Below are 19,137 nucleotides of genomic sequence, written 5' to 3'. Positions count from 1 at the left end.
AATACAGCATCAGTCTGACAGGGGTTCCACGAAAAGGATTCCTGCACTAAAGGACTGCTTCAGTTCCTTTGAAGGGGGGTGGGAGGGGGGTTGATTCTGAGCTTTTAATGTCTTAGCAAGAATTAAGGGCAAATTTCTTATTGGAAACATGTCCAGGTTACTTTATTTAGGATGCCATTAGACCTAAAAACAGGAGCTACTGAAACACCTCCCAGGTAATTTTTGAGTCCAAAATTGCTTTAAGTGTAATTATGTAAAAAATGCATTAGCAGCATTGCTGATTCCAATTATGAGGCAAAGGGACTAATAATTTTAACACGTCCTGATCACTTAGTAAAAATACAGTTGCTGGGATTCTTCTGTGTTTAAACTGAGTCCCTAAAATGAGGCCAGAAGTGGTATGCAGAAGTCGATGTAGCCATCTCAAGTTCATCTTCTAGCATGATGAGGTAAAAGACTTGGTTCAAACAGTCAATACATATGAATTCGGTGAAGAAAAACTCACCGTTGGGGAGAAGGGGACTAATTCTAAACAAATTTAGATTTGGCTATTTTTCAGACCTGTTAGAAGCCAACTTATACCACTTATTTTTGAAGAAACATTTGGCAAAGTTTATAACACATAAATTCTGTTCAGGAAATTATCAACTTAGCTTCCTGGCTTGCTCATCAATTCTCACGTTTAACTCTCCAGTACTGATACTTTTTCTTGCTCCTTTTTGGATCTTAACTGAGGTAGATTTTGACTTGCCCATCAGTTAATAGAAAGCACATGTAAAAAAATCTCTCTTGAAACAGCTTGCAGCAAGCCCCTCCTGTCCTCAGTACACCCTGCATACTTCTCCTAATAAACACAGGATCTCAGGACCCTTGACAGTCAGTCACTTTAGACAGAACCTGGAGCTCTTAATCCTCTTAAACCCAAGTAGAAAACTACAACCGGCGCCTTTTCAAGAAGGCTATCCAGAGCCTCTGCCATTTGGCTCATTTTCTTATAAAAACCAGGACTTGACCAAACTAGCTTGTGCCGGCCATTTGGTGGCAGGTAGCTCCAACCGGGCGGATGGCACTGTCACCCCATCCTCCAATCCTGCTTTGCACGTGCTCAAGATTCACACAACCTCCCTGTTCCTCATAAGTATCTTATTCACTGTTTTTAAAAGCTGAAGATATTTCCTTAAGAGAAGAAAATAAATAGCAGGTAGACTGAGGATAAGAGTCCATCCAGTATTCGTCAGGCTCCTCATCTGCAATGAACCAACTATCTCATTACTTATCATGTTTCTATTACTAGGAAAACCAAATCAGAAATATATGTAACAAGAAGATAAATACAACACCCTTTGGTGTGTGCTCTGTACTTACTGGCTTAGAAAATGTTTTGGTGTTTGTAAGGACGATCACCTTAGATTGGCTGTTTCCAAGCTGCAGGTTCTGTGCAAGGGCAGATTCTGCCCAGTAGTTGGTCAACTTCCCTCCACACCTTTCTTCACTGCGATTCATAAAGCATCAGATGTCTTCTAAGAACTTTTAAAGTAAATACCTGAATTTAACCCAGCAGTTCCCAATCATATTTGGGCACAGAACACTTTCAAAGCCTACCTATGAACATCAGTGACACAGCATCTAAGAAATATCAAGTAAGAAATGGTGTTTTTTAACTTAAAACTAAATGTAAAATACCAAACTCAAGCAAAGGAAAAATCAGGAGACAACATGGTAACAAGAGACATATTTTATTAAGTTTTCCCAGTAAGTCGACTGGGGACATTGCTGCTAAAATTCAAGTTACAATTCAAATGATACTATGAATAATTCAGACATATTATTTTCAGAGCTTAGCTTCCATATCTTGATCACTAAATGGAAAGATTCTTCAGAAGAACAGTCCCTTACCCTACACATAGAACGAGAAGAAAAATTAAAGATGCCATGATATCTATCAAAATAATTGGAAAACATTTTAAAAGTCAATTTAGTGTACATTATTGATATGTAAAAAACACAGATGAGTTTGTAGTGAACATTTCTATAAGGAGGACATTCCATCTGGGAGAATGATAAAATTCATGTTGAATATATGGTTGAATCAGGATACTATGAAGAAAGAAACACTTTATGAAGCCCAATTTCTAATGATGTCATTATAACTAACGGAGGAAATTACGCATTTGAATATCTGGCTTCTTTCCTATCTCTAACATTTAAAACGGCATTCTTTAACTGCTTGGCCTAAATTTTGAGATATGTGATTCCTTGATTTCGAGATTTTATTTATACCTCACCAGCTAGAGTTCTGCTACAAAATGATGATAAAGTACAGGTAAAGCATAGTAGGAGGAATGAAATAGGGAACAAATCTGAGAACATTTCATTTCACTGCCTCTACTACGTACCATAAAACATTATTTAATTTTTTCATATTGTAAAAATGTCTTGAGTATTTGTTTTTGTTAGGGAAAAAAGTGGTAATTATAATGGCAAAGAAAAAATTTATATTATTTTAAAAGGCAGAATTATTTTGAGAAAGAAGTAGAGTGCAATGAACTAGGCACTGGGGAGAGAAACAGGATGCTATTATAGAGGATTTGTGGGCGAAGACAAACACCGGGAGGGTCTTAACATTTACGACAAGATGCTCCCTTCCCAACCTCAAAATTCCAACCTAATTTCTGATAATCTTTGAGTGTAAGGTCTACCTAGAGAACAGTGTTCAAATGTTTGTTTTCTAGCTCTCAACTATTCTCCCAACTGCAGAAAGAACTATGACATCATAAGATGAGGGCTATGTCCCAAGACTTATGAACCCTGAAGTCTGACAATCATTTGATATCATTTTGCCATAAAGTGTCATACAGCAAAAAATTCACGAGATAGTTGTATTTGAAAACTATACAGCTGCTCTGAAACATGAATGCAGGTTTGTTAAGGATTATTCACTAAATGACCTCAATCTAACAGAGAGCTTGCAGAGTTCCAAATTTCTGCCTCAGCAAAATTACAAATTCAAATAAAATCATGTATAGGTATATAAAGATAGTTTACAGAGTTCCTTTCAAATAGATAAATTTAGGAATGCTAAATTTGGGAATATCAAAGATCTCCAGTATCACCTCTTATTTCTCTTAAGAAGAAAAACTGACAATGGCTCTGAATATTTTGTCTATTTTGAGACCATGACTGGAGCGCTTGTTAAGAACAAGTTACTAAAGGGTAAGTTGGAGAAGAGAGTACTAAAGGAGCTGAATACTGTTCTTAAAATTCAAGTTTCTATTCTTTTGCATCTGCCAAGAAGATAAGATACCTAAAGACTACTTTTTGATGTATGCTATTTAGGTGGTTGCTGTTTTTCTAACCATCCTTAGGAACCAATTTTGACAACCATATGTTATGTGGAATCTCATCATCTAAGAGTCTTTTCTATCACTAAATTTGACCACTATTTTTATTTTAGGGGAGGAAGGAGCAGGGAGAGGCAGGAAGCATGATAAAACAAGCACTTTACAGACGAACAGCACCACAGCACCAATATTCTAAGTACCAAACATTAATGAAACCCAAATCATAATGCTGAAAACTAAAAAATCAGACAAAAATTAAATGGAGGAGTCTTTTTTTTAAAATCTTTTATAGACAGAAACCTTAGCTCATGTCTTCTGGTTGTCATCATCTTCCACTGAACTGCACCTAAAACACAAAGAACAAGTAACAAGCAACTTTGTTTGTTAAAGAATATGTAATAGTTTTGAAGGCATAAGATGAACTGTTTCTAGTGGGAGTTAACTTACTTAAATAATTACATAAAATGAAGCCATGATAATCACAAGAAGCATCAAAATGTTAACTATTTTGAGTGAAAATAACTACAAGAGACTTGAATATGCAGCATATTATCACCAAAATGAAGTAAATCATGGTGGGACAATCACTACCCATTGCATTAAGGTAGAAAAGCTGCACCTGTGACGCCTTATTTACAAGGCTTCACTCTACCTGAAGATGAAAACCACCTTGTATTTACTTTTTAAGTCTAAACCGTGAAGAGACGGGGTGTAGATTCAAAGTTGGCTTATTATAGCATCTATCACCTTCCTGGCTGCAGTTCATTTCATGTCTTTAAATGGAGCAAAACCCACCAGAAGAATGCTGCTATTCTGATTTTCCATTCTTGAATGCACCAAAATGTGCATGCTTGTTGTAATTAGGTGCCTGGGTGAATAAGAAAATCCCATTTACAATTTTAAAATATTATTTAAACCCGTAAAATCTGATTATTTTTCACATTCCTCAGGGAGACAAGCATTAATTTTAACACCCAAACAGAAAAGATTACATACATTTCTGAAAATTCTCTTCTACCATGTTAAAAATGCAAATACCTTTGTGTTGGAAACCAAGCTGATTTACATGATTTTGTTTTAAATTGTTGCTAAATGTTTATCTACACATGCTGTCAGAAATAACCTTGTTAAGAAGGTGAAGCTGGTGTCTCAGCAAATCAGACCCCTTGGAGAAGGCGGTGAATGGCCTGAGCCCCGTTTTCCTTTTTTCTCTTTCCGCACCATCAAAAGGAAAAGTGAGAAAATAGCAGAAACATTAGTTAAATCCTGAATTACACCCCATAACCTACAGGAATTATCTCACTATACTGAAAGCTGACACTATTCGTAGGATTTTTTTTGATGAAATAATTAGGATCCTAATTATTAATAAAATGATAAACTTCTGGCTAGGTTTACATCTTTAACAATTCTTTTAGCTAAAGACTTAAAGGGAGAAACAAAGATTGCTTTTAACTATGGTTTACCTGACTTACCAGCACTGAAGACAAAAAACTTTTAAAAATGGCTACAAATGCCTTGTTCACAAAAGACTTTATTATCTAGTGATGCATACTGAGAACATACAGAAATCTGCATGGTCCACTTCACATGCAGTAGAACAATCTTCACTTTACAATAAGTGAGTGTCAACTGTTTTATGCAATAGACAACACTTTAAAGTCACATTCTTAAAGAAAAGTTTCATTTACAAAAGAAATAAAAGGTAAAGGAGCAATTACCGCTTTTAAAAAGCAGCTGCTTTGTTCAAGAGTGGAAGGTTTATGCCTGTATTGAAAGACAACATGATCACAAATAATGAAAACAAGGAACAAATGAAAAACACTTTTACCATAAAGCAGTACACTTTCAAAAATGACATACAAATAGTTAAAAATTTCATTATGTCATCTAATTTTTAAATATGAGGACTTTCAGAATTAGGCCTCAACATTTGTAATTAGTAAATGAAAACTACGCATTGTTTCTATGTCACTAGGAACTGTATTTAACAAAATGTATATAAAGTCTATAGCAAGTTGATTTAAAAAAATTAAAGTTAATAAGAAACAGTACACTGAAGGCGCTCTATCCATCAAGCGCATACTCTTCAAATTTTAAATGTGATGAACAGAACAGAAACTGTAACTATGCCACAGTTGCAATGCCAAAAAATAAAACAAGATCAGTTACCACACATGCAGGGAATTCTGCCACAAAGCTAATATCCCTCATTTGTCAATTGTTCCAATAAAATAATATCTTAAAACACCAGTGATGTTGATGGTTTAGCTTACCTTCAGTGTACTGAATGTTGTACACAACCTGCTTTAAAAGAGGAGACCATCCCTGCAGGCAGGCTCAAGAAGGAACAGACCCCTTTCGGCACTGACTACACCAAGGGCATGCTGCTGTGGCCTGCACACACACACCTAGGAAAACGTGAATATAAACAGCATTTATGCTGGCCATTTTATTTGAAGACCAAAATGAAGCCAAGTCTGCTAAAAATAAATCAACCACCCAGTATTACTACTTGTTTTATAACAGATGCTTTTGTCTTTTATGTGAACTGCAACAATATACATTAGCACTGTAATTTTGTGCAGTCTTGGCAATTAAAACAGTTCTACAATGAAATTTCACATAAGACACAACAGATTAACTAACATTTCTAAAAGAAATATCACCCTTGGTGCTAATTCAAATATATCATGCTTCCTCAAATTTGCTGGAGAAATACTTATAAGTTTATATACATTAATAAACTGCTGTGAAATTTCTTCAGTCTTTGTATTTAATTACTCAAACCCTTGGAGCTTCTTCATCTCGTTTAAATTTTTTCCTGGATGAAGGCATGCTGTAGGGCCTGGTTGATGCTAATTCGTTTAGCTGGGTCCAACATCAGGATCTGGTCCAACAAGTCCTTTAGCTGGTGTACTTTTTTACGTTGGTCTTCAGGAAGTCGCTGGCACCCAATCAAGTCAGCCAACAGGTCCTTAGTTGGATTAATGGTGCTCATGACAGTAACTTTCTCCTAAAAATAATTTTAAAAATGCATATCTCTAAGTAAGATATTAAATATATATAATTTAAATCAGACTTTTTGTCTTTCAAAAATATTAATATGTAAGAATATATAAACCATCATCTACTCATTTAAAACTTCTACATGGCTTTCTCTAGCCTCCACATCTTTTCAAGAAGCAATCAAAAAACTTAAATGAAAAAAGTCAACCCTAATTTAGCTATGATAGTTTTTTTTAAACATCATTCTGTAATTTAATTTTGTAAAAAGATCAAAATGAAAACAGGAATTCTATGAAAATTCAAAAACATAGTTAAGTAATTAAAAATAATTAACAGTAAACACAATGTTTGAACTGTGCTATCTCTAACCTGAAGTGGTAACAGACAGACACGTAAATGAGCCAATACCATGAAATGTTATTAAGTGCTCTGACAAAATTAGGGACACATAATACAATGCGGCAAAAATAAAGCAGTCCTTATTCCAACCTGCAGGTTTTAGAAAGGCTCATACAGAACGTCTATTTCAGCCGAAGCTTGAAGTTGAATAATCCTTTTTTAGGGGATGAGGAAGTATAGGAGGCAAAGAACGCTCCGGATGGCCAGTGAACAAAGGCATAGAGGTCTGAAACAGCAGGCCCTTTAGCTACGCTGAGTGTGGAATGGTGGGGTTTATGGAGTACAGTGAGGAGAGGGGAAGCTGTGGAAGACAGCCGAGTTCATATCAGTTTGTCATTCTAGGAATTTAAATATCTTATTGGTGACAAGGAGCCAACAAAGGTTTTTAAGTAGGGAGAGTAACATGATCAGATTTGTTTTCAAAAAGATCACTCTGGCAGCGGCATAGAAGCCAGATGGGAGGCCAGACCAAGAAAGTGATCCAGAGAAGCGACAAAGAGGGCCTAAATATGACCTATAACTAATTGTACTGGAAACAAACATTTTAAAATCTCTTCATCTTTTTCATAACCTGGTATGTTTTATTCAAGAATTGGCCAACAGCAAAAAGAAATTTTTAGTGTTTTGAAATATTCATAGCTCCTAGTACTCAATTCGTTAACAATAAGATAATCATTTAATGTAGCACACTTAAAAGAGACTTACCCTCTCTGTTACTTTATCAACTTCTATGTACATGAAGTTGAGGTTTTGATCAAAATGTTGGTCTTTGAATACACCTTTCCGAATCATCTGGCAATAAAACAAAACAAAACTTGGGTTTTAAACTATTATCAAACAGTCTAGCCTTCTAACAATTTAATACATAACAAGTCACACACACATTATTTAGTCTCTCTGGGTTTGTTTTCTCATTTGAAAATGATCTCAGATTCCTTGCTCTTGAGAGTTTATTAACATCTTTGGAAAAGCTAACAGAAATGCTGTACCTAAATCTACTTAATAACATGAAATTATATTTTCTCAGGCAGTGACAAACCAATTAGATTAGGTTGTGCTTTCACTATTCAAAACTGACAATTAAAGACTTAAAATCATTTGTCCTTAGATGTAAAAATATTACACAGGTGGAGCCTTTTCTCTTGGCAGTTAAGAAACTTAATGACATTTTACAAATTATGTTCCAACAAGCCTAATAGGATACAGCTCAGACCACATTAAAACAAACACCAACATAGCTATTTCTGTGTAATCTATTCTAAACAAGTCCAACGTAATAGAATTTGGACAGTACCTAATAAACATAACGGCTTCCTGACCTATAAGGAGAAAAATATGAATCTCGCTCAGAAATTCAGCAAATAAACTGAAATTGTAAATCTAAGATATGGCCCTCAGACATTTTTATAAATGCCTCAAGTTCTTGCTTCGTGTTACTCAAACAGAAACTAATATTATAGCTGAAACATTAAAGGTGAGTTTTATATTAGAAAGATGTCAATTCAAGTGAATTTTCTTGGTACCTTCCTTTTCTGAATAACTTCCAATCTTTAATAAACTGATTGCCAGCAAGTTCTTCTTCTAATAGTCACCCATTCATTCTCTGACTACTAAGCCCTTCCTCACATCTAACTAACCTGACCTGCAACGTTTTTCGTTCCAGCTCTCAAGCATGTTTGGTGCTGTTACCAATAAGGGTGTGCTCCCGAGAACACTGCTGCTTCTCTGCCCATCACTGAAGGACAATCAATGGAACAAGGGATGAAGAGAGATATGAAACAGTCATATATATATATGGTGCTTAACAATTGTATACTCATCAATACTCTTTTCCTCAATTCCAATTCTACCCTAAACCATGGGCCCCTACCCTCCTGTCTAAAACAAGGTCAAGCAAAGCACCAAGACACACTTTAGAGGGGAAAAAGAAAATGGAGTTCTCTTATTCTCTTTTGATGGCTCTTGGCTGATTAGAACCACTAATTTAAACATCAGAAATAAGAGCTAAGGAATCATGGTAGCCACGTACCTGCCTCTCTGAAATTCTTTTTACAGACACTAGTGATGAAAAAATGTCAGTAATCCATCAGTCTATAGGAAACTATTGCTAAGACCTTGAAAAAACAAGTTCACACTAATGTCCTACCTTATTTGGCATCTTTCCTTTGAGATCCATGGCGAGCTTCAACATATGGTTATTGGTTTTGCCAGGAAATAAAATTTTTCCAGTATAGAGTTCATATAAGGTACAACCTACAGACCACATATCTATACCATAGTCATAGCTTTTACCTATAACTGAAAACAAAATGAAAGTTTTAATATATGATAAAAACAATCAACTACTATTAATTTCCATTAATGGGGAATTAATTTAGCTTGGACTATATAACCACAAGCTTAATATCTCACTTCAGCATTAGTTTCATGTATTTTACCCATTAATTCTTAACAGGGATTCTTAAACTCAAAAACCTTAAAAAATGGGGGAGTGGGGAGGAATTGAAAGGGCAGAAGAAAACTTCTCTTTTTTCATTTCACCTTTGGTGGAGATGCTAATCAGTCTCAACCAAGGCAACTGGAAGAGAAAACACAAAGGTCCCATACGATCCATAAATTTGATAAGCAGACCTTGAGTAATCAAGAGCAGTCTTCTAAAGTCGAGGATTTTCCACAACTGTTTTGCTACTCTTGCCAGACATGATCAAGACTCCTGTCACAACTACCATCATTCCACCTGAGGAGGATGAACTTGCTACGGTTCCCTTCCTCATGAATGACTCGTGCAGCTGCTGAAGTGCGACGGAAAACAGTACTTAGACATTAAACACGCTGCTTCCACTGCATATGATGGCCCAGGTCAAATATTTGAAGAAACTTACTGATTTCAGGAGCACGATAAAATCTACTGACAAGATAAGGCGTTATGTCATTATCTGCCACATGTGAAGCCGACCCAAAATCGCAGAGCTTTAAAATAGTTTTTGATTCATTTACCTGCAAAACATTTTATCAAGGAAGTTTAATTCATGCCAGGAATAATAATAGACAAATAATCAGATAAAAAATAATCAGCTCTGAGAAGCTATTTCCAATACTGAGAACAAAGTTACTCATTTTAAAATTCCTTTTCTAATTATTTTATAACTCAACGACCTAATTATGAAAAATTCTGAGCTATCAAATATTTGATTATAATTAGTAAAAGAACTTTTTTCAGTGAGGAAATATGGGATAACATCAAGTAAATTTAATTTTAACCAACACTATTTAGAAAAGGGTGAAATAGTAACAGAAAAATCTCATTGAAGCAAAGTGTCTTCTAAAAATCCCCAGAATACCTGAATAAAGTCAAGTTACTACTTAAAGGAACATGAAGGCGTTCATTAATAAGGGATCAGACTTAGATTAACTTTCAGTTGCCAGAAAATTATGACAGCAATGAAAGCAGAAGGATGATCTAGATTAAATTTGGACAAAAACAGAATAAAAACGTTCTTCCTCCGAAGCTGCTAGACCATCCCAAATTTAGCAATCACCTCAAGTCTAAAAATATTAAATCCCTTAAATATAAAGAAAGTATTAGTCAAGAATATGTTAAATATATTTGGCAAAACTGATAAACATGAACTCTATATTAGTCATTTGTTTCTTTTTTCCTTTGTAAATACTTCAACATACACAGTAACAGTGACATCTGCTGAGAAAGGCTGGAGTTGCTCCCATGACTGCTGCCACTCATGAGTCAGAAGCATGTTCAGGATTAACAAGTGAAGATAATTCATATTCCAGAGTCCCTTCCCCCCTTCAAAAGAGACACACACAAATTCCGAGTTGGGACTTGAACTTGGCCTACGTTCCCTCCCCAAAGAAACATAACACTTCAAATAAATAGTCCTAGGCACTCTCTACTGGGATATCATAAAGTTTGGTCAGTGCTACAGATTGGTCCATTACAGATGATATCCACAGAATTCAGCTAATAATAGAAATGCTTATTTTTAATTGCCACATCAATAACCATTCTCTTCATCTGGGGATTAGGAAAATAGGTATCTGCAAATGGAAAAGTACTTGAAAAGCTTTTAAAAGTATAAACTGCATTCAGCTACTTAAGAATGCAGTTTCAATACCCAGAGAAAACCCGAGGACCATTTTAAAATTAGAATCTATCAATGGAATTCTTGAGCTGGCTAAAATGCCTTAAATAATAGCAGGGTATCCACACTCAGGTGTACCTTAGTTTGGCTACACAACTTCTACTCCCCCCATGAGGAATGTGGTACTTCTACCAAATGATGGCTGAAATCGTGGGCTAAAAGCTTTGGATTTTCATTAACAAACAGCTCCATGTGGTCTCTGAGGTCTATTTTTTCCTTCCTCAGGAAGAAAGAAAAACATTCAGTTTTGAAATCCATGTGAAAACCTATACTAAACTAGTTTAGCATTAATGCAAAGAAAAATGAAGTTTTAAAAACAAGAGCTTCTAAGATACTAGCAAATGTCTCACTCTTTAACCTTCACCACAGTGGTTACACAGATGTTCACTATATAATTACCTTTAAAGTGTACATATTTTATACATTCTTTGATATGGATGGTATATTTCACAATAAAAAAGAGAAAGAAAAAAACTGAGGTAAAAATCAAATATGAAGCTGACTAGGGAAGTCGACAATTCAATCATAATGTGCCTACCATTTCACTGTAATTACTCAGCTCCTCTAACCCCAAGTTATATTAGATATGCAATACATTATCAACTCAGAGCAAACATATCAAAATGAAATCCCTCATTATTAATGTGGTAGTCTGTAAGGAAGTATTTTAAGATACTAAAAAAGCAGAAATCTGAACTGAGCTAAGTTATTGATAAGGAGTCCTTAACAAACTTTAGTGAGATCAAAATCTTTTTAAAGTGTGGAACACGTAACTGGCAGATGAGCTAGGAATCCCCCAAGCTGTGAACATGCTCCCAGCTCTGAACACCACAGAACAGGGTGAAGAAATGCGGTTAGGGAGGGACATGGTGTGTGTATGCATTAATCACTCCACTATGACAGTACATATTTCTAAATTTCAAAAACATGAGCACTGTGAAATCTGCATATTACGGCACCAGAAGTCATTAGTTAGAAGAGGTCAAGACTGTGAAAGGGATGTCTTTCAATACAACACCAAACCACAACTGAGATTTACTGTGTTTGGGCCCCAAGAAGCCACAGCTTTTAAAGCAATAAAGAATAAAGGAAAAAAGAATTATTCCTGGGCACCTTTAAACTCAACTCCATACATCTGCTTAAGAGAAGATGATTCCCTTAAATGTCTCTAACTCCGTCAGTCTATCAAGTTAGAGAACAAAGATGTGTCAACACTCCTTACTTCAAAACAGCAACACGTGCAGCACCTTTTTTTTTAGATACCAGAGGAAGCCCATCATTACTACATTAAAGCACTCTTGGGATTTGTGTGTACTCTAAATCCATCAATCAAAAGGAAAAAATTGGGACAGCAGCCTAGTTCCTCTTCCTTTATACTTTACTATAAAATTTCAAGGCCCAATTTCCAAAAAAGTAAAAACTGCTAAAGCCACTTGTTACGGGTGATTAATATACTCATTATTCTTCTAAAATGTCATTTCTAGAAGAGTAAGCGGTAATCACATTACTGGTAAGAAGATATAGAGATGTACAAGGCAGCCTGATTGTTTGACTTACCAGGATATTGTCTGGCTTGATATCTGCATGTAGGATATTGCATCTCTTAAGGAGTTTCAATGCCAAGAACAACTGCTGACTATAGGATCTTACAGCTTTAATATGAAGACCAACATCTTTACCATATTTTTTTAACACCTCTCGTAAATTCATACTTTTAGGAGAGAAAAAAAATAAAATTACAGGTTAAAATGCAAAATGGGAATAAAAAAGGCAAAAACATTCTCAAGCATAAACTAAAATCAAATCCAAAACATGAATTACAATATTCTGCTCAAGAACCACTTCCTAAACCTTTGATAAATTATTCTACACTAAAACGAGAGCATAGGAAACTGTTTGTACATAACAACTGTCCAATCAAACTCAATTTTCAAAATAAATAGATGGAAAGATATGCAATGGTAAAAATTCCTATTGATTTTAGAATAGGTTTACATTTGAAAGCACAACAATGAAGCCATACTTTTGAAGATCAAAATCGTATTTCTACTCCACTACTTCCATTTCTTTTCATTATGGCTTAATCCTTCCTTGACGTGTTTAATTTTCAGAGAATCTCTCTGTTGAGCTGAATGCTACACGAGATTAGTGACTGGTACGTAGTAATTAATGTTTATACAGAAATGACTGTCAAGAAGATAGCTCTTAAACAAAAGTTAAAAAACAAAAACCGGAGCTAACTAACTGGAAAAACAAATCAAATACCCATAAAATTTGTCATGGTGTTTATCTAACAAGAGGTTGGTAGAGATGAAGAAGCTAAATTTTCACTTTAATGTACAGGTTTTGACATTGTACCTTAGAGGCTCAAATACAAGACAGAGATGCTGTTTATGATAAAAATGTCTGAAGAGTCGCAAACAATGAAATTTGTCATCAGGATCAGCATCATTAAGTTTTTTCAAGAATTCTAGTTCTTTTAAACCAGTTTTTTGCCTGAAATGAAAAAGAAAATTAGGTCAAAATTGAATACATTCACAATTCAGGAAAACTAAAGGATACATATTTGCTAAGTCCAAGTCTGATGCATCGCAAGTGATATGTTAGGTAGTTTGTTGTTTTTTAAGTACTACTGATAAATCTGTTGAGGAATGTGACAAGTCTCTATCATTCACACAATACTTTATACTTAGCCAAATACTGTTTTCATAGAGTTATTTCCAAAATAATCAATTAACAAAACAGAAACATTAAGGAACAAACCCACCTTTCTTGAAGGGAAATCAATCTTGCACATTGTATCTCAAAACGTTTTGATGAAAATATTATTTTTAACAAAAATGGAACCACACTGAACATAAATCTCAATTCCTTTAAGAGTCTAATTACGGATGTCTTACCGAATATTAATATTAGGTTATCCTCTGAAATCCCAGTTATAATTTGTCAATAGGCTACACTTTAAAGTTAGCGTGTATAATACAGAGGTTGGGGATTACCATCAAAACAAAACAAAACTTTCTAAGCCTAGGGCGGCCTATGACTTTACTGTAAATCTACACTTCTTTCTAGTGTTTCAAAACTAATGGTGAGTTGACTAACATCAACTCATTGTATGGTACAGATCATGCATTAAAACATATGGGTATCGCAATTACCACTACTCTATTAAAGGACAAAGACCGATAAAAGATACAAATAATTCCCAGAACTATCGGATAAATCAGTTTTCACTTTTTGCAGGCCACCATACGCTCAGTGACAGCTAACCAATATGATCCTTTTATTTCTCACCTCTAGTCTTGAGTTAAAGATATTCACAGCAAAAGATGGCCATAAGACAAGCAGTAGAAGGAAAGAGTCTAAGTTGATACTAGTGCACAAAGTAGGTACTAAAAGGCACTGAAATGAATTAAATACAATCAGTCTACAGTTCTATTACTTCACATTTAACACATGGCTATATATTAAAAATCCAGTCAAAAAGAACCTTTTGTCATTTTACAACTGCAGTACTTGTTTTACACAGACTGTGTTACACTTTGTTACACTTTGTAAAAATAGCATTTAAAAATGTTCATTTGTGAACACTTGTGTTATTAAAGGTTTCATCACCTTTGTTTTCTGGACTTACATGAGCTCATTGTTTCTGATGATCTTTACAGCCACTTCTTGGTTGGCTCTTGCATTATCTCTGGCTCGTACAACATTACTGAATACACCCTGACCAGTGTAGCCATATACATTGTACCGCTTATCTAGGACTTCACCTATGTTCACACCTAAAAAAGGTAAATTAAAAAATTAGAATTTTAATGATAATAGATTACTAAACAAAACTATGAGATACACATAATAAATCAAAAAGCAGGAAACACAGTGCAATCACTTAAAAAATGTGTCAAATCTCTACTGTGTGCTTGGTTTCCTAGACATCATGGAGAATCAAAGCCGTGCCTCCACTGGTAACTCTTTTGTAATGTGGTTAAAGTTACATGCCCACTTCCAATCATTACAAGAGTTTCTGCTGTCCTATCAACTGCTCATGATTTTAACAGAGTACGGAAAAAATGCGCTCACTGAGGAGTTTCCAACTGTAGTCTTGCATGACAAATACCGCATGACTGGCATCCCAAGTTCCTTGTATATCGTTTTTCTTGGTTTCAGATCAAGAAGAACAAGTGACGTACCCATTCCTTCTGGAGTATTATCTCATAGCTGAAAATAACTTTGAATAGATTTAAGATGCATATCAAGTCTTTACCTCACTTCACCTTGTGATGCTTCTGGGCTGCTTACTAGATTATAACACGGGTTCATGCAGCTTGCTAGATGTGCCACACTTTTTAAGTGATGGCACTGTGATGTGACTTTCAGAGTTCTCCAATGTGTGACGGCATCAAGCAACATACTTCTACAAAATGGTACAATGAACTCTAAAATTAATAAGAATTGTGAACTTACGATAATAGCCTTCTGCATCAGTCCAGTTATCCCTGAGGTTGGGATTCTCTTTGAAATCTTTTCCAATGCCAGCAGCCCGAAGTCGAGCACTCTGTAAGAAGGAAATGTGAACTATTTACCCACTAATCAGGCAGACATTTAAAGCACGTCCTTCAAAACAGAAACGGGCAAAACCAGCTACAACTTAATAAAAACATTTCATGCCAAATTAAATACTCTTACTATCATTATGCAAATGCAATATAGCTGAAACATTATTATCAAAGTCTTCTGCATCACAATAATGTTCAGGAAAAAAATAAAGTATCTTCAAAAACTTTTAGGAATATGACTAGGGTATTATAAATGAAAACAGAAACTCAAAACCAGATCTGATTTTCTTTAGCTATTTGATAGAGAACAAAAATTACAGATGAGCACTAACTTAACTACCAGTGTCCAGCTCTCTCTCCTACCAATTTTCACATTTCTTTTACGGTCCTGTCCATGTAACAGCTCTTGCTCTAGTCTCACATATGCACCAAATGTCACTGGCTGCAATAGCTGATGAGTCTGTGTGGGATTAAGAATATCTGGCGCTTCTGAAGAGCTTCCATGACACCCACAAGATCCTTCAGTACCATTCAGGCAGAGGATGGGTGCCAAAACTTTAACTGGCTCAATAATCATTTCATCCTCTCTTAACCCATTGTTTTTGGTATTCCTGTTGCAAAATATTTGTATATGACACATTACTTAAGCCAATTACCAAAGTCTTCAGGGTCCTGGAGATTGACTGCTTATCTTCCTTCATTTTTAATTTCCCTGTTACATGTTTATCCTCCCCACCTCCCCTTACCAAAGTATCCTTATTTCTCATGTTCTCTTAAATTTATAATGAAAATGGTCTCATACTTTTGAATGTATTTTAAGACTTTTTCAAGAAAAGGCACTGATAAATCTTTAATGAAAAAACGGCTAAAGGACCAAAATTTCTTAACCTGCTCCTTACAACATTTCCAACTTTTCAATGAATTCTATTAGGTTCCAAATCTTTAAGTTCTCAATCACCTACAATATAGAAATCCAAAGTAGGCCTTGTTCTAATAAAGGGCTAGAAATTATTGACATCAGCCTCTCTCACCTAACTACTACATATATTAAAATTCTGACCTAATTTCAGACTTAGAGAAAAGTTGTCCAACTAGTACAGTTTCCAGATACCCTTCACCCAAGTTGTCCAAATGTTAAAATTTATTATTTTGCTTTATCTTTCTCTCTCTCTATATATATATATATAACCACATAAATACATTTGTTATATATACTTAATAGGTGTATTTTTGTAACTTAAAATTACTTACATCAAAATATGCAGCAAACATATCATCAGATTCTGTAAACATATCAGGTGCCAAGAGCTTCTTCTGAGATGAACCTTAATGGAAATTAGCATTAATATTTTAAAAATGAAGAAATACAATCATTAAAACACAATAAGTCAATGGAAAATCACTAATAACAATTTAAACCTTTTTTCCTTTTCACACATCAGTTTTTCATTAACACTCAACTTAAAATCACTTTATAATACTTAAGGTATATCAAGCTATCCACTTTTCACAAAAAGGCTGCATTTCACAAAGTTGAAAGACCTAAAAGCAGTACTTTCACCAACGTTAGTTAAATTAATATGCTAACAGCTAAATAATGATTATGTATTAAAATGAAAGCTCCTCTTCAAAAAATTGTATTTCTATATTGCAACTTAAATCTCAAAAGGTTAATATTCCCACTATAGATAGATAAAGAGCTATATATAGTTCTCCCCTAAAAAGGCCAAGAACTCCTAGAAAACTGAGGGGGGCGGTTGGAATACATATATACATATATATAAAAGGAGTTACTAGAAAAAAAGAAGGCATCAGCTTTAAGCATATGAACATATACCCAATCTCACTTACAGTAAGGGAAATGCAAATTAAAATTACAAGATACCATTTCTCTCATATGAGACTGTGAAAGTATGACAACATTCTGTTAACACTCAGGCATTGCTTGTGGGATGGCAAAAGTGTACAACCGTTATAGAGAGGAATTTGCAAATACATAGCAAAATTACATATTTATTCACTCTTCTGATCCAGCAATCCCATTTCTAGGAAACTATCCCAAAGACACAGTAGCAAGCATAAAAAAATGACTTAATGCACAACGTTATTATAATTAACGCTCCAATGAATAGCCAGCAACTGGACACCATCCAAATATCTACCGTTAGAAGACAAACTGAATCAACTATGGCACATTCATTACACTGGAATAGTATGCAGCTGCAAAAGGTATGAAGGAGATCTTCTCATATAGATGAGTGTATAGTATGCTTTTTTGTGTGCAGGCGTAAATAGAATACAAATACATACACATACGAAAGATGTTTTAATAATTTAAAAAATTCAGAAAATTCCTAAAAATCAAAAGCAAATGGAAATAAATCTAAATCTATCAAATTGGTGGTATAACCATACAGAGGAGAATTATTTCAAATGACTTTTAAAACACATTTGTGACTATACACCTTGGGATGTATCCTAAGGACAAAAAGAACCATTAAATCTTCAAACTGCATTCAGCATATGTAATATTGATGACCATACTGATAACTATGTATATAAAAATTTCAAAATAATAACCTGAGTAATTGTGTTATTAGGAACCAAGTTTTTCACTGTAAAAGAGAGAGAAATTATAAATCAAAGCAGTTAATAAAAATCTTATAGTTTCAAATGGGATTGGCAATATCAGTATGAACTCCTCCTTTCTAAAAATATATGTATTTCCTAGCTTTGTCCACTGAAAAGGCCTAAAAATAACGGGCACCCCTAAGCGCCCTGTGATCTCTAAATAGTATTTCCTATTAAATGGAACCAGGATTCCTTGGAGCAAGAGCTGATTCTATTCTGGGGCAAGATATGTACAAGGTGAGCCTGTGATATCTCACTGTGTTAGAACAGCTACAGACTGGGCCAAATCTGGCCCCTCTGTTGTTTCTGTATGGCATAACAACAGCAAAGCTCAGTAGTTGGAACAGAGAAAAGTCGTCTAATTACAAAAGCCTAAAATATTTATGATCTGATCTTTTACAAGAAGTGTACTGACCCCTGTCCTAGAAAGTAAGAAAGCTATACTATTTAATACTGAAGGGTTTGAGTCACAAAGATTTTAGAAACAGACTTAAAAGGGCTCCCTCCTCCCCACCTCGGTTGAAGAGAGAACAATCTGAGCTTCAAAAAGAAAAATGACAGCAACAGATTGAAAGACAAGTACACAATGTACCAAATAATGAAAACCCAACAAAAAGAACCAAAATCTCATTGGTCATCTCTGGAGGCTGCTAGGACACCAATTCTATTCTATGCTAAAAATTGGTCAATAAAGCAAAATAATCAAGCATTTATCCTACCCTTCTTGTACAAACTATATTTCAGGGTAATCAAGGAATGGAAATCTCTTCTTTTACAGAATTAAAGCTAATAATTCAAAAGGAATGACAGAAATAATAAAAATCACCACTTTGGAACACCCCCCCCCCCCCCATGAAATAATGGGTCTAAGTAACAATCACCAGCAGCTGCTAAAACTGTCAGGTGAACAGCTGAAGGGAAACTGCACATTGGATAGATAGGGATCATCTTATCTAAACACACAATCTCAATGTCAATAAAAATAGGACAACCATGTACCACATGCCACCTGATGTAACGTTAGTACACACTACTTATGAA

The 19,137-nt window shown here is 34.9% G+C and overlaps 1 protein-coding gene across 8 annotated transcripts in view; it reads right to left on the bottom strand.

The window, feature by feature from the left end:
* Positions 1-4,855: 4,855 nt before the first annotated feature.
* The window catches only part of PRP4K (pre-mRNA processing factor kinase PRP4K), a 34,579-nt gene continuing 20,297 nt past the window's right edge, over positions 4,856-19,137 (bottom strand). The window contains exons 7-17 of one of the 8 annotated variants that reach the window (XR_001391380.2): positions 16,717-16,790; positions 15,374-15,464; positions 14,544-14,691; positions 13,268-13,405; positions 12,467-12,620; positions 9,632-9,746; positions 8,896-9,047; positions 7,455-7,541; positions 6,080-6,357; positions 5,618-5,752; positions 4,856-5,108 (exon numbers count right to left, since the gene is read on the bottom strand). Coding sequence is in view for 3 of the 8 variants with exons in the window: in XM_004432155.3 (XP_004432212.1) it covers positions 6,154-6,357; positions 7,455-7,541; positions 8,896-9,047; positions 9,632-9,746; positions 12,467-12,620; positions 13,268-13,405; positions 14,544-14,691; positions 15,374-15,464; positions 16,717-16,790 (1,163 nt within the window). In the remaining 5 variants the exon portion in view is untranslated. The other 7 variants (XR_001391373.2, XR_001391378.2, XR_015553934.1 and 4 more) reach the window with 7 other exon arrangements.

Source organism: Ceratotherium simum, chromosome 13 (assembly GCF_057802395.1).
Source record: "Ceratotherium simum simum isolate JZ-2026a chromosome 13, ASM5780239v1, whole genome shotgun sequence".
In the NCBI taxonomy this organism is placed as follows: Eukaryota; Metazoa; Chordata; class Mammalia; order Perissodactyla; family Rhinocerotidae; genus Ceratotherium; species Ceratotherium simum.
The sequence above is the reverse complement of the archived record's forward strand: the minus strand, read 5'-3'. Positions and strand labels throughout refer to the sequence as shown.